Source organism: Amblyomma mixtum, chromosome 3, assembly GCF_055824585.1.
Source record: "Amblyomma mixtum isolate Tamu chromosome 3, ASM5582458v1, whole genome shotgun sequence".
In the NCBI taxonomy this organism is placed as follows: domain Eukaryota; kingdom Metazoa; phylum Arthropoda; class Arachnida; order Ixodida; family Ixodidae; genus Amblyomma; species Amblyomma mixtum.
The window spans coordinates 324,975,789-324,996,452 of record NC_143014.1 but is presented as its reverse complement, the minus strand read 5'-3'; the positions used below and the strand labels follow the sequence as shown (position 1 = coordinate 324,996,452).

The following is a 20,664-nucleotide window of genomic DNA, read 5'->3' as shown; positions in this document are numbered from 1 at the left end:
GAAGGAGTCGCGGCCACTCTGTTCCCACAGAGGTGGCACGAAGGGTACAATGGGCGAGAAGAAAATAAAGCCGCCCAGCCCGCACCACCTGAGCTCAACGTGCTACTGAGATGGCACACATGGAAGCTATCAAGCTGGCCTACGCTCTAGACATATCACATGAAATTTGCATGCCAGCCTTGGATGGCTACAGCGGTTTATGGGCAGACAAGGGTTTTCAATGCGTGCCAGAGTCGTGCTTCTGTTATGTCTGCAGCTCTCCCAATATTACCGATGACACCCTTATAAGGGACATGACCATGGGTCATGCCACGAATTAATTCTGTTCTAGCATGCTGCGATGTATGCCCCTCACCACCTCACATGCACTGCACGAGGTGGGTACAGAGTCCCTTTCCACTGGCGATGACGGTCGGGGAAAATGCATTGTCCGGTAAAAGCGAGCAAAAGCTCCACTCTCATTGTAGAGCACTACACTATACGATGAGTATGCACACGCAAATGGTGAGATACAGTGTGAAACATCACCGCCACTAGAGCAGTCAATGAAGTTTTCCCTACACGCTGTTAAGGTACTTATTAAGATACCTGTTGGGCTGACTGGGCTGGCACCTCAGCCAGGCTGGCCACCGTGACGGGCGCGTCCTTGTTGCTCATCTTGAGCTGCAGCGGCGGGGCCTTGTCTGCTTGGGAGGGAGGTACCAGGAGGTCGCGCAGGGTCTCGTTGTACACCTCCACAAAGCTGGCCACCATGGTGTACTGCAAGGGAGGCAAGCCACGTCAATCATCACTCTGTGGAATCAAAAAGGGGTGCAGTCAATGGCAGGCTTGAAGAGCAGTAGCGCAAGAGCGTCCACGCTCACTCCTCCCTTCCTGCGCACACTGACCGTCCACTGGGGCTGCTTCTGGGATGCCTCGAAGACCTGGTGGAGGGCCCGCGGGATGATGCCGCTCAGCTCGTCATCCAGGTCCCCCTCCATGGTGTTGGTCTTGCCGGCGTCCGCCTGGCCGTAGGCAAAGATGCACACGTGATAGCCGTCCAGTGCACTATGCACCAGCTGGGAGACTTGGGCGTACACCTCCGCCTGACTGGCCACGCCCGGGAACACTCGATCAAAGCTGAATGTCAGGACGGTCTCCCGTTGCACCTGTACGGACGAGGCAGAAACACCCACACTTCCTACCACTGTACTGGGCTGACCAGGCATGGACGACAGATCACACCTCGATGCGGAAAACAAATCTGCAGTGACCAATGTGCAATGTACCGAATGCACAATGTCGAGCCCAGAGAGAATTTCGCTTGGCTGTAGAGGTGCCATTGCACTGGGCAGTCAAGGTTAGATTTTGTATGTAGAGCAAGGCTGGGCAGTTGGAAATATCGAGAGGTAAAACCATTAGCAAAGGGAAAACCTATTTAGGCATGCACGCAATATATATGGCAGTACCAGAATTGTGTGCCTGGCGCCGCTAGGCACAAAAGTGCCTAAGTGCTTTCCAATCCCCACAAGGTAGCTGCCCCACAGCCTCGCACAAAAGGCTGAAATCTATCTTTCACGAGCGTGAGCTTTCCTGTAATGTAGTGTTCCACAATTTTTTGTTCACTTACAGCGCTGCACAGACCTTCTGAGAAGGCGCCGTGGTTTGCAGTCACCGTAAAAAAATTTCTTCATTGCTCTTTTACACAATAGGAAATAAAATTTACTAACATGGCACTTTGGGCTGGTTGGTGTCATGCAGAGAGCAGCACAGCTAAGCGGCCCAGCATCCAATCTCTCCAGCGCTAGGAAATATTCACACATTGTTTGCCACACCGGAGCCCTTGTTTGAAATGAGTGAAATGAATTTTAATGAACATCTACTGCGCTTTTTTGTTGAAGCACATTTCCTTTTTTTTGCAATTATGACAGCATGTTATGCAAACTAGAAAAGCAGTTATTGGACGCGCAGTCATTGGCTAATCACGGGTCCAAACGAAAAACTTTCAAATTCAAGCAGCAGCAGATCAGCAAACAAATTATGCAGCCGAAATAGACCACGTCATGTCATGCACGTCAACAGAATAACCGAACAAAAATATCACTGTAGCACATTCTCTTCTTGAAATCGGGTAATTACAAAATTTACAAAATACTAAGCTCCGGGATCTGTGTCGGCATGCGTAAACGTAACCGTAAATTACATCTTGTTAAATAACAACTTGAAAAAGACATTAGTTCATTGCTTGTTGCAATATATTCCAAGATAAACCCACCTATCAGCTAAGTATTGCAGGTACTCCTCAAAAATACATCTTTGGTGCTGCCCTAAAATTAAGGGCTGACTTTATGTGTACTGGCAGTGAATTCCAGGGTAGTTCCCCATTAAATACTGCAAGCGTTATACAGTGTATATCATGAGACGCAGGCAGATTAAACTTGTGGTTGGGTGTACCTCCCGTATTTTGGGGTGGAATTGTAAACAAACTGATTAGAAACGGGTGATTGGGCTCTGTGTGAACAATTTCAGCAGTTTTTAATTGATACAACGCATATTGGTAGCACGCGAAATGAGGCATTCAACGCTTGGCTTTATGAAAGAGTGAGAATTCAGCGAGCCTTGGAGACAAAACACTAATAATCCCTTTCAAATTTCAAAGTACAATATATTGCTTATGCCTGTCGGGTGATGCAAACAGAATGCCAACACGGCTATCACTCTGATGTTTCGGAGTTGTACAGCATGCCGACAGAACATGCAGTCCACCTTGGGCAACAAGCAGTCCAGGGTGTCTTGCCACTCACTTGCACTGCCATGCAGTTTTCAGTTGGCCTTCACGCTCACAGGTAGCACAACAATAGTTAAATTCTGTAACTTTAATCCAGGAGGTGTGCCACAACCACACCACTGCCACGGTTACGAAAGCCCTATGGCCACAGTGTCCCGCTCACTTCCGGGTCCGTGCGGAGCACCTCGAAGATCCGCTCATCTGGCAGCATCAGGAAAGGTCGCTGCGGAGCTTTCTCGGAGGGCAGGAGGAGACGCAGGCTGCAGAACACGCGGATATTGCCCTGCGACATCGCGTGCAGAGGAGACCGAATATACACCGGTCCGTGCTCACTTGCAGCAAATAAAGCAACAGCATAGCGCCTTCACTGCAGACCGTAAAGGCATTGCATTCAAGTTTCACCATCCCTAGAAGCAGCAAGCGATATACAGTAGCATACGCATCATGCCTGGCCATGTTTCCGTTTTCCTTGACCTGTTGAAATCACAATCTTAATCTTGACCTTGCGCGATATTTCAGACCTTACTCACGAACCATGACACACCTCACAGGGACTTTATTTTGGCTCGAGTCCGAAATATCGATCGCAAAAATGCTGATGATCACCAGCCTGACTATGACCACTGCAGGGCAAAGGCCTCTCCCATGTCTCTTCAATTAACGCTGTCTTTTGCCAGTTGCGGCCACCGTATCCCCGCAAACTTCTTAATCTCATCCGCCCACCTAACTGTCTGCCGACCCCTGATGACTTCTCATGGAATCCACTCCATTACCCTTAAGGCCTAACGGTTATCTTGCCTAAACATAACATGCCCTGCGATACGCGCTCCGCCACATTCTCTTACTACTTCCAGCACCTCGCTACCAATTGCGAACAGCTGTTCCGTTGCTAGACTGTTGAACATCACTTTTGTTGCCTGGTTTCCGGCGCTACCGTCATCCGTAGCGGCAGACGCAGCATGTCCTGTATTACCGCGAGTGTGACGTAGAAAGGTGGTTGAACAGTGAGGGTGGAAGCTGAGCAAGAACTTTCTTATGCTGCCTATTGCATCAAGACTGCCAGAATCAAGGTCCTCCTTAGATATTCAGCAGAGAAGGAAAGAGGGGCTCGCTATGACAAACGTGACTGAAGCGAATAGCCACTGCAACCAGTGGGACATGTCGCAGGTTGTGCTGGTCTGAAAGATTTTTTGCCCAGGTGAGTAGCAAGAGTGGACAAGGACAGGACAAGGACAGGATGAGGACATTTTCCCATACTCATACTGTCCAACAATTAGCGCTTGGAGGTATGCCCTGCATTCCACCGTTGCGCAGTTCGGGAAAAGCGCTTCACAGTTCGGAATAAGCGCTGCGCAGTACGGGAAATAAGCTTTTTTTGGCGCGGAACGGATGCTGATATTGACGTATCATCTAAAAGTTGTAAGCTGCAGTTGAGGTGAAATGAAGTTTGCTAGGTCACTGACCTGGCAAGCTGTTCCTTCTTAGACTTTCTCCAACAATTTTCGTATTAGAGGATAGATAGAACACCGTTTACAAGGCTTATTGTTTGCAACGAAGAAAACAAGTATGCGTACAACAGCCCTCGGTCAGAACTGGGGGTGCTATTGGGCCCTTGTAAGCGGATAGATGTGCACACAGCCTCAGCTCTTAACAGCAGAGGAGTAAACTGCAACGGGCATCCGCCAAACGGCTGGACATGGTGCGCAAAGAAATTTAACCATGAAGATGACATGTGCAGTGTGTAGTAAAACTGCAGATACAATGAAACGCACCTCACTAGAATGCGGAAGCATGCACGCTGTTGTTGACAGTATAGCCATAGTCATTCTTCCCAAGGTAGTAGCTTAGAGATAAGGGTAATGCGAATAAAGTTTACAGACGTTAGCAGGAAGCAAAAGAAAATTGGTGGCTCAAAAGCAAGGCGGTGACGCAAGCATAGAAGTTCTGGACTAAAAATTTGCTAAACATAAATAGGATTTATATCTAAAGCAAGATGGCAAAGTTATAGGAATACCGCTCACCATAAGTTCCTGCAGTCTGTTGTGCAGGGCGCGGCGGTCCTGCTCAGAGGCATTCAGCTGCTCCTGCTGTTCTGCCACCTTTGCACGCACGTCTGCAAGAAGCAACTCGAGCCGCCCCTTTTCGGCGGCCAGTGTTGCCCGTTGGTCCTCCAGGGACTCCTGTGCTGCCTGTGCCCGAAAGGCAAGGAAAAGGGTGGGAGCCCATGGACACAGTACAGTAAGAGAAGTAGTTATTTTTAAAATGAGCGAAGTGCAGAAACCAAAACTAAGTGAAGTTACGGTGCAATGATCACTGAGCACTATGATTAACCATGAACGAGTGATGAAATGAGCAACTATAAATATATTACAGGCCAAATAACTAAAGTCTAATACAAGTCAAGTAAAAAATTGGCAGTGGCTTAGCTCTGCTATGCCCTGATATACGGAGCGTAAAGCGACGGTTATGCTTGGACAACCTCGGGATCGGATGAATTTAAATTTTCCAGTCTTCTGCGCCGTCTCGCAGCGGCTCAACTCTCCTTAGCTTCCATGCCGAGCGCGACCATCGTTTCTCCACCGAGCGCATTATATACACGCGGCGCACCCACCTCGCACATGCGCAGTAGCGCAACTGTCGTAAACACGGCTCCAGCTAAAAGTCAGGCGTCGGAGAGGTCCGCGCACCGGCTGTGACGACGAGGCGACGCACCTGCGCCTCTCGGGAAGTCACGCGGCTCTCGCGCATGCGCATAACGTGTGGCGCACACTCACGCGAAGCTTCAGTCTGGCCCGCTTAGTGTAGCTTTACGCTATAAAGGCAGTCGACCGTGTTAGTGGACCTAGCTACACTTGCAGCTACCTCTGCCCCGTGCCATCGCAGCCATACAGCGACGGCAAAACCAAGGCGCAAGCTCCTGCGTAGCACCTAGTCCATAAATAGAAATCTAACAATGCAATGGGGACAAAAACTAGGCCAGAAGGCACAGTAAAAAATGTTGGAGGTGAGGCGCGTGCTGTAATCTCCCCTGCTTCCCGCCCCCTGATTTGTTAAAGCGAACTTCCCAATATCTTTTCAATGGACAATCACATTGTTGTCTCTTGACGAAAGAAAAAAATTTAATGGGCACTGACAAAAAGCTAGCTCTCAGGGGAGTTCATTTTAGCGAGATGCAGTTTGCAAGCCATTTCTGCACTTAACAGGAGAAGAGGGTCATAAAATAGTCTTTATGAAGTCAAAATTATAAACCTTAAGGGAGAATATTTTTACATGCACATTGAAAACATGCCAGTAAATTTCGAACAAAGCATGTGTCTTGTGCACTTCTGTAATGTATAATGCATGCATTTGTCGTGACCTTTAAAAACATTCCTATGCAGGGAACTTACTATAATGCATGAAATTGCATTTTCTCAATTCCAAGAAACGCAGTAAGGGCAAAATTATAACCCTGCCTATTGCAGGACCCAAGCTCATGGGTTTTTCAAGCAGCCAGCTCAGAAATGGCAAAGGAAGTTTCATCCAGATTGTCCCAACTAATCCATTGTAACCACTAGTACACTAGCAGCTGAGCCAATCAAGCAGCAGCTGCACAATACTTATGATTATTTTCCAGCACGCCCCAAAGTATCTTCTCTGCAAAAAGTCTTCCCGATTCCACAGCGGAGACTGGTGCTAATGGTTGCCACAATTCTATCACACCTCCCCCCACTGGACCCCCCCCCCCTCCCCTCAAGAGAGCCCACCATTGACGATTCCATCCTGCAACATCCAAGAGCAGCTGCAGTGAAGAAAGGAACAGGAGAACGCACCATGAGGGCCGCACGCTCGCAGCGAAGCCCTGCCAATGCCCAAGTGGCTTCGGCCAGCGACCACTGCAGTGTTGCCACTTGCCCTGTGGCGGATGTCAGCTGAAGGGTGAGCGAGTCCCGCTCCGACTGTGCTGAAGACAGCTTGGCCTCCGTTGTGCTGAGTGCAGAGAGAAAGGTGGAAGAGCCACAGAGTCACTCCAGCACCATTGCCAGCCTAGTACTGCAAAACCTTGATCATTCGGACTTCAGTCGGAAAAGAGTGGAGAAAATGTCCGAATTATCCGAAACTGAAATTATAGAATTATAGAAAAGCAACTCTCATGAAAGAAAAAGATCAGTGCCTAGCTTTGAGAAAAGAAATATTAAGGAGGAAAACAATGCGACAACGGCGATTTTTTGCAGTTCCATCTAATCCTTTAATTCACGCACACATGATGGTTTAAAGGTCCCTGCGAAGTCACTGTGTAACGTGGTAGCACTGTAGCTTCTTTGCATGTCGGTTTGCAATACAGGAGTCTTCTCCACAAAAACGACAAACAGCGCGACAAGTGTAGAGTTTCTGCGCGCTGGAAATGGAGATACCACGCAGACAGAAACGACAGAGGCACACACCAATGCCGGATCAACTAGCTGCCTTCATGAGGCAAGAAAAGAAAAGATCAGTAACAAGGCAACTTCCTTTCTATACGGAAGCTCCAAAAATGGAACTAGGCTGATGGGTTCTGTAAGCCTGTCGATGGGGGTGTGCCGATTGTAAACACGCCTGCCGTTGCGGATGTCAGAGGGATGCGGGAAACAATGCAATATTACAGTTCAGGTCTATAAAGACTAATATTTGTACGACTGCTTTTCGAGCAGGTCATGCTTTGCCACGGCATCACATCGGGAGGCTGTCTTAATTAGCCGAAGCCAACCTTGGGGCATTCGAATCAACAGGCTTCTAATGCCATAGACTTGCGTGAGAGCTTGGTGGGATTCTGGCAACAGTGAATTATCCAAACTAATGAGTGTCGAATAAACGAGGTTATACTGGAGCGGCGAAATGAACAAAAAGGGGCTACGGCACCTGTAGCTACTACCAGTGCAATACCAGTAGCTGACTTGTAGGAGAACCCTGCTCTTAAGTTTCCTTAGGCTGAGTTTTCCTGGCTGCTACATTTTTGTGAGCCAATCCCATCGAAGCTCCCATAGAAACCTATGCAATACAGACTCTGCTGTTAATCACAACTATGGAAGTGTTCCTGCATGTTACATGGGGAACGCAAGTTGGCGACAGTGCTTGACAGTGAAACCTGAATGTAACGAAGTTGAAAAAATTCCGGGATTTTTCATTACATCCAGGTTCTCTTTGCATGAAGTCTTCGCAAAATCCAAAAGGGCAATGCAGAATGGAAGCCAAAATATGAAATGTAAGTGAAATCATGCGGAGAATGTTTACAGAAAACCCCATTATTCAATGTCTGATAGTGCAGCTCCCGCCACCTCTCTGCCGCAGCTCGCCCGACGCCACTGTAAGGTGAGGAGACGGGGAATGCGGGAGCACCACGGCCAAGCTAAAGGAGAGCGCGTACAGTCGAGTCGCTGTCGTAGACCAGCCGGCGGCCGCGGAGGCGCATTCTTCTTCCTGCATGTTCCCTCTTTTGTTTTAGCAGCCGCTGTTACTCCAGGAAACGGACTGTTTGCCTTGCGTCGCTGGAGTTCCAACGCGCGAGAGCTATCGGCGGAGGCTGAATTACGCAAAGTAACCGCGTGACGGCGATGGACGCGCCTTGCTCATGCCGTTTTGTTTTTGCTATGTCCTATCATTTTTCGCTGCTTTTGGGCATGAACTGTTGTAGTGCCATGTGGTATGGAGGTCCAAAAGTGAAAGCAACGGAGTTGCGCCGACGGCGCTGCAGCATGACACATTATCTCAACTGCAGTCTGTCGCTGTGATTGTTGACTCTGCTCTCATGTCACTTCGTGCTTTATAGTCTTGAAACTTAGTGCCAAATTTTGTTACCCAGTGGAAGCTAACAGATATAGTCAGCCTATATCTTCGTTTTATCAAGGACAACTGCCGCTACACGTTCATTACATAAAGGCCTCAAATACACGGACTTCACTGGGGGTGACTTATCCACCAATATCGCGGGCTCGGCTAGCCTAGACCAGCTGGCTTTAGTAACCTTGGCCGAGGACAATGTGAGACGCTTAATACAGTAGCCGGCCGATATTTCAGACTCCAATAATTTGGACTAGCGTGGTATTTAGGACTTCGCTGAGGAACCGTCGCGCACCTCATAGGAACCTCGTAGGAATTTGCACGACTGATATTTCGGACTTTGCGGCGTCGAATTTTATTAGTAAAGTAGACACCAACAATATTGTGGTGATCGTTTTTTAACTAAAAGATTGTTATTTCGGCCTAATACAGATGCGAGCGGGCATAGCTGTCACTACCAACCCATTTGCAGCCACCGTAAAAGGCCCTATCTTGGATTTAAACGGCGTCATCTTGCCGGGAGCAATCCGACTAGTTTGGATAGGCTTGGCTATATGTGCTCCATCGTTGCCATTCGTGATAAAGAGATGCTCTCCAATGCCATCGAGATGGCCTACAAATGACGCGCGATAGCATTGAAAACGGTACAGCGGGACAGCTGCAGCGCCCACTGTTCCTTGGACGACACACCCCGTGGTGCGGGCAGTAAACGCGGTAGGCGGTAGGGAGGAAGGGGGGGGGGGAGAGGCGGGAGGGGGACTGCATTCGGAGGCGCTCGCTTCCGCTCGCATCTTCCCGTGGTTTACCCATGGGTTACCTCTAGGTCTTCGCGAACATCATTGCGTCTTGCAAACTGACTGTTATTGCTTCTCGAAGCGAAGCATGAACAGTCGCGGCATGATCGCGCGGCATGATCGCGGCTGCGTTGCACTACCTGGTATCATGTCATAGAGTGCGGACATGAAGAAAGCAGGGCTATGACTCCCTCTAATATTCCTTGTAGGCGGAACATGGGGAGCGGCAATATTGGCTATTTTAAAAGCAGGTTTTTCGCACAAAAGTTTTTTTTTATTTGACGAATTTTTCGGACTGTTCGATTATTCGGTGCATGTTTCGGGTCCGGCCGAGTTCGAAAAAACTGTCGACAACTGTATTGCATTGAAATAAAGTTCTCTCTCCAAACAGCTACTGAACTCAAGCAAGCTTGTGAAATGAGTGCATAAATATCTGGTCAAATGCAATCAACAACAACTACAATCAAACTGAAGTGCTGCAAATGTTCAATAAATATTGCATGGTCAGCAGAAGCAGTAAATTTGTTTCGATCAGCAGGATTATTGTTTTGATTGCGGTTGGCATCACCCGTGCCACTTACCTTAGAGCCGACTGGAGCTCAGAGACCGTCGTAGAGAGCTTGGCATTCTTGGTGCGCTCCTCATTCAGCTCAGCGAGCACCTTCTCGAGCTCCTGCAGCTAGAAAACAGGCGGAGTGGAGTACGACACAGCCATTTTATTCAAACACTCATCGTCATCAGTAGCCCGACTACATCACTGCAGAAGAAAAGCCTCCCCCATATCGCTTTAATTTGCCCTCTCCTGTTCCAGCTGCTACCACTTAACCCCCGCCAACGTCTTAATCTCATCTGCACACAGAGTTTTCTGCCGCCCCCTGCTACGCCTGGCTTCTCTTGGAATCCACTCAGTTAAAACTCACGCAAAACGGCTCTCAAAAGGCGCCAAGGAACTCGCGAGTTAACTCTTCAGTCCCTTCTTGCTGGCATGGAAATTCCAAGTTGATTTAATAATCACCTGCTAATTAGAGAAACAGTCTGCTACAATTAGACCCAAAACAAAGTGGGTAAAGGAAAGGTTGGAGGGTCAGAGGCATGCATGGATGCAAGTGGTCTGGGAACCCAAAAAGCACTCCAAAGAGAATAGGGGTTCCTGCAGAACCAGTATAAAAACCCTTGATCTAGAGCACGAACGCAGCTGAGCAGAATTTAGTGAGAGGGCATCGACATAATTCCCCTATGCAAAGCAGAAGGATGAGTGCAGGAACACAGAAAAAAATGATGCCTGGGATTGAACCCAGCTGAGCCTAGTTAACAGAGTGGAAGGCGATCCTCTCCTCGCTTTCTGCTTCAATCTTTGCGTGTTTCCTCTCTCTATCCTTCGCCAACGTGCCCTGTCGACATTCTTGATCCTAAGAGTCACCAGATTCAATCAGCCGCCTGCGATTCACAGCCGAAGCACTGGTTCCAGCTTGCGACTCCTCCATGGCTATCTGTGAACGTCAAGTAACGCTTCACGCTTTTTATTGTCTTATCAGATGAATGGAGAGTCACGTGGTTCAGCGCATCTGTGAGGTGAGCGTTGAATCACTTTGTTCAATGCAGTTGCGAAGGCAAGCGAACGCCGCTTTGTTCATAGACCACACATGCGCCGAGTCTTATGGCATGACTGCACAGCCGCACCCCTGCTCCACCGCTTGAAGGTCATTCTCCGGAGCAACATGACCTTGAGGTTTTGCATGGGAGCAGAGCTTCCGCTCTAAAAGCACTTAGCAGAGCCGTGAAGCAAGCAGTGGGACCCCAATAGTGACTGGAAGGGCAAGTCTCTAGAAATTCACGCGAACAGAACCAGCGCTCCTGTGGGGGTAGACACTTGAGCCACTCAAGAGCATGCTGGCTGGCAGGAGACTCGAGCTGACATCCACATTAGAGAGGGTTCGCCACTGGGCTGCAAGGTGACGACTCTGCTCCATATTATGGTCAGCCTTACTCTGTGGGTTGTGAACGTTATGTTTGTAACGAGTGGAATTGCCGGCACCTGCAGTCAACACATATTGGCTTTGATTCCAGAAAGAATGCGGCCCGATTTGACATCACAATGCACCTAGTAACTGCACAACCAGAGGTCTCAAGCACCTTGCAGGGTTTTCAGGTGGCCTTCCACATGTCATCCATCATTACACCAGAGTGAAGAGCACTGATTACACGACCCGTCTACTAGCGAAGTGCACAGCACTGATCGGGCCACTCACAGAGCAGCCACGTCTGCAAAGAACTGGGCACGCAGCTAGAATAAACGTACAATTAAAAGCAATTCGGCCAGAACTCACACTCTTGACTACAATGCCTTTAATCCAGATCGCCTTCATAGTGTAAGTTAGGCTCACTGGTCCGTTTTTTGGAAAACCTTCAACGCATTACAAGGCAAAGGTGGAGACAAAGGTTGAGAAGCACACCGGTTTGAAGTTGGTGCTGTATGTGTCCAAGGCAAATGCATTACACGCTTTTAAAGCCAGGCCTTAGGCACTTACCCGAGGCAGCCGTCAAATGGTCACAGAGTCACTCGTTGCGGCATTGCACAGAATCCATGAGAGCGCTGCATTGGATATGTGCCAAGAACTTTCCACACGTGCAGTGCGGTTGCCACTGGTGGGTTATCGAATGCGTCTGTCGCGGGCTCATTGCCTCGCTATTTTTGATGCCGCTACGAGGGTGCCACGGTGCACATTACGCATATATATGTACACACATACACACGCACACACTACATAAGCGTAAACACACACACACACACACACACGCGCACGCACGCACGCACGCACGCACGCACACACACACACACACACACACACACGCACACGCACACGCACGCGCACGCGCACACACACACACACACACACACACACACACACACACACACACACACACACACACATGTCTGTAAGTTCTCTGTTCTCTCCCTAAGAGGCCTAGGAGCGCTTCATCGATGGCAGACCACGAGCCCTGGCATCAAAGCCTCGCAAATTACATGACTGCCAGCCTCTAATTTCCGCACCTATCTGGAGCAGAAACTGCGAAGTAGAGAAAGGACAAAGATGAGCTCACTCTTGTGGTGCTCTGGAGGCTGAGCTGCTCCTTCTCGCCCGACAGACCCTCCATCCTCTCCTCGAGGTCGTGGATCCGGCCCTCAAGGTCCCAGTGCTTTTGTTTGCCAGCGTCCGACGGCCCCAGTGCAGCCGTCACAGCCCGCGCTGGTCACACAACGAAGCCAACAGGGTTAGAGGCCTGCTCTGCGTTTCACACTCGCCATGCAATCTTGTGGAATCTGGGCCAGTATAGCAACTCAGAAGAGCATTTCGCTCCGCTTAATATATCATTTTTCGAAACCTCAGTGAGGGTTTGGTTGAAAGCGTGGAGAGGTATAAGATATGCCAGGCAATCCAAACTGAGCTCAATTACTGAGCCCTCCGATTATAATTCTCACTGGCGGCAAACAGGCATGCCAGCCACATACCACTCATGCCATCCACATCACAAACAGGCATGCCAGCCAGATCACTCCTCCAGGTCTAAGTGAGGGGCAGGAAGAAAACAGTAAGCAAAATGAAGTTTGGGCAGTTGCAGTGTCTACATCGAACATACATCAACCATTTTTTAGCCACTGACATAGCCAGCACTATTAAGAGTGCTAACTTTGGCAGCGTTACACACTGTGCATGGAACGGAGTACACCGACCATGCACTCTGGATATTCACACAAAGGAAAGGCACATTTCTCTGAAGTATTACGGTGCTGCGCTTTGCAGCACGCTGTTGACATCGACTGCTGGGTCTGGGTTTCGACATAGCTTGTCTCGAGTGTGCATGGATCGCAGCACATTGTTTAGCACCCCTGTGTTCACCGTTACCTGTGCGCTACCACTGAGAGCTGCTGTTTTTAATGCCAGGCGAAGCCATGGATTCATGGTGCTCAGTCACTTAAGCATGTGTCGTAAAATACCGACCATCCGCCCATGTTCGAATAAGCGCCCACTCCCTTTTCTTAAGATTTTGAATTTTCCTAAAACACTGAACAAAAGCCCATGCGAATATTGCCCCATGTATGGAAGAAGTTCAATAACACCGCAGACGCATCAGGAGCCTTGTTTGGCATCTCCTCGATGCTCATCGCGGAGGGAGAGTGGGGGGCGGGGAGGTTAACATGGTACTTAGGTCATTCAGATGATAAGCCTAAACCCAAACTCAAACACTTTCCAAAGAAAACCTTGCGAGGATCGAAAGAGGTAACCAGAAAGGTGATATAGGAACTCCGTGAACGTAATGAAAGGAGCATAGGAAATGGGGAGCTGACGAATTGCAAGCCGTATGCAGTGGTGAGGACAGACGGAGGGTTCCAGATCATGTGGTCACATTCTGTTAGCTTACTTTCTCTCCACACAATTGTACATGTTCATCCAGGTTTATTTCTAATGATCTGTCATCTGATCAAGCGAGGATCCATTGCATCATGTGTGCGTTCTGGATTTTCGCGCCGTGAGGTAACAAGTACCCATCCCACATTACTTCACGATTATCTTGAAATTTTAGGTGAGCGCTTGTTTGATATTTTACGGTAAGTGACACTCCAGTCAACAGCTAGAGCTTAGTCTTGTGCCCAGCCAAATTCATCGTCCTCGGTAGTAGTCCAATAGTACTGCCAGCAAACATGCTTGTAACACAACAAATGTGACCACAAAATAAGCAGCTTGCCTTTGGGACGCGCACTGCCTGTGACCCCCGTGGCGATGTTGGTGACGATGTTGGTGGCAGAACTGGCCACATTTCGCTTCAACCTGCTGAGCGGTGGGGGCATGGCGGCACCAGGGCGGGGCCGCTTCGGCTGCTCCGCGGTGTTTGCTGGCTGCAAAGAGGAGAAATAGGTCGAACCGACAAGCATCAAAGGTGAAATTCATATCAACTGGAGTTGAACACGTGCCAGAGATGATGCACTTATCTCAAGTAACAACAATGAGGACAACACCCAACTTCGCCTTTTCCTGCAGAATGGCATCCAGGTTCTCAGCCAAACAAAAAAAAATTGTTCCAGTGCGTGAACAGTGCAAGAGGATCTTGGAAAAAATTATTAATGAAGTCCCACTCATGGAATTGTCAGGAAACTTGCATTTTTGCATGCGGATTCTAAATATATTATTTAATTCTATGTACAACAAGTCTGTGTATTTTATGCAATTTTTTTTGTTATGCTATGCAACTTTTTATGCAACCAGTTGTTATGCAACATGTTATGCAACTTTTAAAAGAAATTTTGTTCCAGGAAACTGGCTAGATTGTATGCCACTGGTTTCTCTTGACATCGCACTATGCAGTAAGGGTGAAATTATCTTGCCTGCAATAAAAGTTGAGTTATTAGGATTGGAAGCTGTCACTTAAGAAACAGAATTACAAAATTTTCTTCCTGTTAGTGCAGTGGTAACTTCAAAACCCTGTAAATCAACTTCTATGACAAGCGGGATAATAATTGTACCCTTATTGCATAGCTTGATGTCGACAGAAGCCAACGGCATGTATTCTAGCAGGTGCCCTGCGGCGAAATATCTTTAAAACTATCGGCAAGAATACTACAGGACTTTCAAATGGATCCAATATCTGACTGGTTGCGATCATGTTCTTCGAACCAATTGGTTTCATTCCGACAGGCCAAGTCGAATCAATTGGAATGTTCACTTGGAACGTCGCAACTGGATGGTTCCAAATACACAACTAGAGCCATATGGAAATTCCAATTTGATCCAGTTTGAAACTCCTATTGGACCCATTTCGCCTGGGCAGCTGCCACACTGCTTCTTGCTGCTTGTACAGACACCACCGGTGCAGGCGGCAGTTCTACCACTCGATAACATCGTGCAACCCCTAATGGGCATTGAAACTCCCTTGGACGTCCCATGGACGACCTAAACTACCACAGGACGTCCAAAGCAGAACTTGCTTTGGGGCTCGTTGGTTCATGATTGAATCTCAGAATGGCGCAAAAGACACACACACAGGAAAAAAAAGGGGATGACACAAAGAGCGCCTCTTAGGCGCTCTTTGTGTCATCCCCCTTTTTTTTTCTGTGTGTGTGTCTTTCGCGCCCTTCTGAAATTCAGTCCAAAGCAGGCTCAGTGCCCATTAGGATTTCTCGTCAGTGGGCTGTACGTGCAAATGCCACCTCGGAATCAACGTGCACGCAGTTCTACCGCACCATTTTCCAGCAGTGCGCCCAGTGATAAGAACACAGCGGCGCGCAATGTGCCACTGTTGCTACGTTTATAAGGGAGACTGGGCGGATGACAGCTGAAAACCATTTCCCTCGAGCGGAAATTAAATTTGCTGCCACCAGATTAGACTTCAGCCAGCGCTAGTAATCACTGCTGTTGCACCAGCACATAGAAAACTTGCGACCAAATGAAACTCTTCATAGCCTGGTTTGAGCATAGTGAAAGAAGACAAGCAGGCGCCAAGCTCAAATACGAGGGGAGACTTGTCTTGTACGTTTAGCAGTGCAGGCACAGTTCACTGTGCTTGCATATACTGCGACAGTAATGATTTGAGTGTGTGGGAACTTATCCACTGATACGACAAAAAGGCCAGCATGAGAGAGTGATTAGTACACTCTCTGATTATATGAATGCGGCCGATATGAATTACAAAAACTTCCTGGCCTGAGTGCATTGCATACAATGTGTAGAATTTAGGATGTTGCAAAAACTCTTCTGCACCACTACGGATGATACAAACACGTGGTTCCCTCGAGCAATAAGTGCTGCCCACACATCGCAATCACCAGTTGCGTTGTATGAACGAGTTGAGAGTTGTGGCTGCACAGCCATGTACAAATCGGCGTGAAAGCCTTTCCCATGCTAGTGCATACAGATTGTTTGCTTTGGAACATACGAAATTTTGAATGATACCAATTTGTCGTGATCCGGTAAGGTTTCATATTATCCAGATTCTAATCTACCGGCCCAACCCGTCGGTTCATATTATCGACGCACGAGGAGGAATGCTGTGAAAGGCAGCTAGCAAAAAGAAGGGACGGCAAGTACAGAAACAACAATATCATTGAATGAAAGCATTGCCCATTTCGTTGCTGTCTACTGAATGCTCATTTCTTATCTGCTAACAAATGTTTCGATAAGAGTGCGAACCAGCTTGGCCATACAGTCGATGCTGACTGCCTCTGTAGCAGTCTTGGACATTTTACAGAAAATAAGTAACAGATTACAATTACAATTACTCCTTCTGAAATGCAACTGTTTGTAAGGGTCAATATGGCCCCAGAAAAGCAACTGAACAATTACAGCAAAGTAACAGATTAGTATGGGGCTATTTTCCTTCCAACATTTATTGCCATAACACATTTACTTAGACAACATTCAAATACTGTGGCTTGGTTGATATTTTGTTACACATTGTTTCAGGGTTTTTAATCAGAAAGGATTTCTTGCCTCATGAGTGGCGTAGACAGGACGTGTCACCACGGGCTGTGGACAGAGTGAACTGTCGATCATCCAGTAAGAATGTACTTATGATTTGTAATTATTAATATCGAATCAATGGAAAGTTTGAATAACTGAACTACTAAATAACACAAATATTTAACTAAGAAAGTAATTAATTTAGCTAATTACTCCGAGTAATTTGAGGATTGATAGTAATTCCTCCATAATGGAACGAACCATAAAGATAACAAAAATTATCAAGAATTATTTAATGAAACTAAATAAATAATGAATTGTATACCAAATAACTAGTCACTTAAACTAAGTGATTAAAATAGTTATCAATAACTGATAACAAATAATTCACCAACAATACATTAATTGATAATTACAAACAGTGATTATTTATATTACTGTGTAGCATAGGTGTTAAAGGAACTAGAAATTCTTTCACATTTCCACATGCAAGGAGACTTCAGTGTAGCTTTAATTTTTGTTTTTCTAAACTACAGACAACCCCTTCCTAGCAGCTATGCTTAATAGGCGGCTAAGTGCTCATGTTTCTTTTCTGAACATGGTCGCGATAGAAGTTTGTCCTCACTGATCGCTTTCCCTTAGAATACCTTACGGCCTCTCCAGAAAGCAGCTGGCAAAGGTTCTGCTTGGTTATTACTTCCTCTATTCACATGTCTGCAGCATTATCTATAACCTTCCTTGACAATCATTATACTAAAGCGAGTTCAGCAGATGTAGAATAAATTGGCCACAAAACCTTCCCTACACTGCAAACGTGGCCCTTGAGAGTTAGGACGTGCCTTCGCATCAAGGGGACGTTTGTGCTGTGATTAGTGATTTGGTATCTGGGCGAGAAACGAGAAACTAGAGTGAGCAATGAAATCATATCTGTTTTTGGTGCTGATGCTCTGTATATTTAGGGACATACATCTGTCAACACTTACGAAATACATTGAGATCATACACTGTAATTTCTGGCTGTGATGAAAGGCTCCGGAATTCTGTTGGAACTTTTCGTGTTAATAGAAATGATTAGCAGGTGGAAAAGCCGAGTAATGGTTAAGCACGCAGTACCGCCGTGTTCAACGAGGTCACTGTTCAGAGAGCAGTGCATTCTAACACAAGAGGCATATGCTTATCAAGTCCAACCTGCTGATTGGTTGCCTTTTCTTGACCAGTGCGAATTCCGAAATTTTGATCTGCGGGCGGAGTACCGTATTTACTCGCATAATAGGCGCACCCGCAGTTTGGTCTCGAAAAACCAGATTTTATTTATTTCCGCGCATAAAAGGCGCACCTCTAACTTGGCACTGTGATCAGTACTCTATTTACACGATTCTAAACCAACGGGAAATCCCCCCAATCTTTATTTTAAGAAAGTTTCTACTGAACTGACTACTAGTCCTCACTAGTGCTGCTGCCGCCGCAGCTGCTGCGGACCCACAGCACGTACTTAAATGTTAAAAATTAAGTGCAATTAATGATTGCTCACAAGAGGTTTCTCGGAAAGAGCAACACGGGTTCTAAAGTCCCTATGGGTGGCTGTGTCACTGCTCCACTGCGCTGATAGTGCATGGTGTGAGGACTCACTGCCATCTATGAATGATAAGTAGAGATGAGCCAATTCTCCATATAAGAACATTAACCTACTGAAGCTTTGTCCGCCATACCCTTAAGGTGGGGTGTAAGTGTCCCCTCCATTGAAGCACAAACACCTTCTTTCGCACGTCTTCTCTCCTTAATTACGTTAAACCCCCACCAATTTATCTTTTTACTGCGTTAGCAGCATAACCTCTTTTCTCAAAAGTCACCATGGCGCACGCGTGTGCTTGAGTGCACTTCAGCGCACATCCGGGCACTCACTGGTAAAACTGCACCTTCACCAGCCTTCACCCTCCCTCCGAATGAAAGCAGATGTAGCCGAGGCAGGTTGCTGTGAATGCTCCAGATATGCCGTAGCCAATCGTTTCACGAAAGAACGCCAACAAGCATGAGGCTCCTATCTCGCCCAACAACATCCGGAAGTGCGACAATGAGAGGCAGATATGAGCCGCCCGACAGAGATTTGAGGACCCAGCAGTCCAAGAACAGCGCAAAAAGCCAGCCTCTAGCTATTGGCATCTATTTCTTTTTATTTGTTCCAAAAGCAACACTCCGAAAGACAAAGCGAGACCTCGGGTGGCCGCCGTCCACCTTAGATACGCTGACATTGTTTCAATTGGTCGAAATGGTCGTGACGTCACAGTGCACGAATTTCAAAAGGGGCCAATTGTGCTTTGGCTTGTAACCATGCAACCAATTAAAGGGATCGTATAGTGATGCTCCACGTAAGTGGGGCTGAGTTTAGTTTATTAGTTTATTAACCAATTAGCCTAATTAACCTTTCTAGTCAGATCAGATAAATAAAGAAAAACGAGTAGTAAATTAGTCGAGTTGGGGAATCGAACCAGGGTCTCCGGAGTGCGAAACGAGCACGCTAATCGCTCCGCCGTGCGAGCTCAATGGCTTGGAATGAACAAAGGCGCGTCTAGTGAATACGGTGTCGTTGTTCACTCCATCTTTCTTCCTTTTCCGTTACGGCGAGGGTCAGGTGTCCACCGAGATATATGAGACGTACAGCCGGCCAAATCTTTAGCTGGCGTGCGTAACGACCGCGTTTTCCGTGCTGCTGCAGCTTACGAAGGAGCAAACTTTAGAAAATATCAAATCTATGAACAGCCTTACAAAGCACATGCTTAATATTGTGCTTTCCACAAGTCTCTTTCATCGTAAAGCGCAAGAACGCTGAAAAAACGGCCGTCGCGCACGCCAGCTAAAGATTTGGCCGGCTGTACATTTTCTTTCCTCAATAACCAATTTGCCGACGAGCAAGGCGTACAGCCGAACGGGCGATGGCGTTCTGTGGACTCCCTGGCAGCGCTGCCAGGTGACGCGAAGCTTAAGATGTTAACCACACATAAGTGGCACAAGCAGCAATTCCGCGCTTAAGGCTTTCGCCTCACCGCACTTTAGGTGAACAAAGTGCCCCCCCCCCCAAATTTGTTTCTAAGCACAAATATTTCAGCGCGTCTGCAGAGCAAATAAATCGTTTCATTGCAATTACATTTCCCTGCAGTAGCACCTACCTGACCGTAATAACTATCACATGCCGTTGAGCCCATGCTCTTTGACACTGCCCCTTTTTGTAATCGCCATTCAACTTTTTTTCTCTTAAATATCCCTACCGCAGCAGCAAATCTGCCTTTCCTTGCTTATCTCCGTCGTGTGCAACAAAGAATGTTCCGATTTAAAAAAAAGACACTGCACAGCACGCACGCGTTTATTAAATTATGCCGCAATCGAAATGTGGTCGCCGTGGCCAGGAGCAAGCTCACGACCTTGGGATCGGCAGCCGAGAGCCGCTGCCACTGAGCCATCGTTAGGGGTTCTATTTTGTACCTGCTGTCTGATACAATGAATGCCTCAGAAACGAATTGTAATATGGCTGGGTCGTTGCTCCCATAATTCACATATTTATAGTACATGACACAATGAAAGCGAGCTATTAGGTACTTCGCCAATTAGAGCAGTGCTAACTACTTGATTAAAACCATATGCATATATGTAAATAGAGAAGGGTTCAGAAACTTAAGATATCACATTATTCTGATGTACAGTGATTCAGAATTGCCAGAAGTGCATTACTGAAATGCCAATTCCCCCATACCAGCCTTCCTTCAATTTTGTTCTCATAGGCAGGGTGCCATTTTCGCACTGTGCAGCGCGGACAACTTCCTGTGGGTGAATCTACGAGCTAGCACATCTCATGTTGTGC

The 20,664-nt window shown here is 47.3% G+C and overlaps 1 protein-coding gene across 1 annotated transcript; it reads right to left on the bottom strand.

Annotated features, from left to right (window-relative positions):
* Positions 1–579: 579 nt before the first annotated feature.
* LOC149355820 (protein claret segregational-like) lies at positions 580–20,266 on the bottom strand. Its single transcript, XM_089576202.1, has 9 exons — positions 20,225–20,266; positions 14,104–14,254; positions 12,460–12,605; positions 9,939–10,036; positions 6,580–6,736; positions 4,789–4,956; positions 2,931–3,050; positions 888–1,148; positions 580–759 (listed from the first exon to the last, which is right to left on the bottom strand). The coding sequence occupies exons 1-9, from the start codon at positions 20,264–20,266 to the stop codon at positions 580–582; spliced, it is 1,323 nt and encodes a 440-aa protein (XP_089432328.1).
* Between the last annotated feature and the right edge of the window lie 398 nt (positions 20,267–20,664).

What these genes read in the sequence shown, in the direction of transcription:
- LOC149355820 (XM_089576202.1), bottom strand. Translation starts at nt 20,266, where the DNA reads ATGGCTCAGTGGCAGCGGCTCTCGGCTGCCGATCCCAAGGTC. An exon ending in CGGCTGCCGATCCCAAGGTC is followed by an intron (nt 14,255 to 20,224) that starts GTGAGCTTGCTC and finishes TCCTCTTTGCAG; the next exon opens with CCAGCAAACACCGCGGAGCA. An exon ending in GCCTCCAGAGCACCACAAGA is followed by an intron (nt 10,037 to 12,459) that starts GTGAGCTCATCT and finishes CCTGTTTTCTAG; the next exon opens with CTGCAGGAGCTCGAGAAGGT.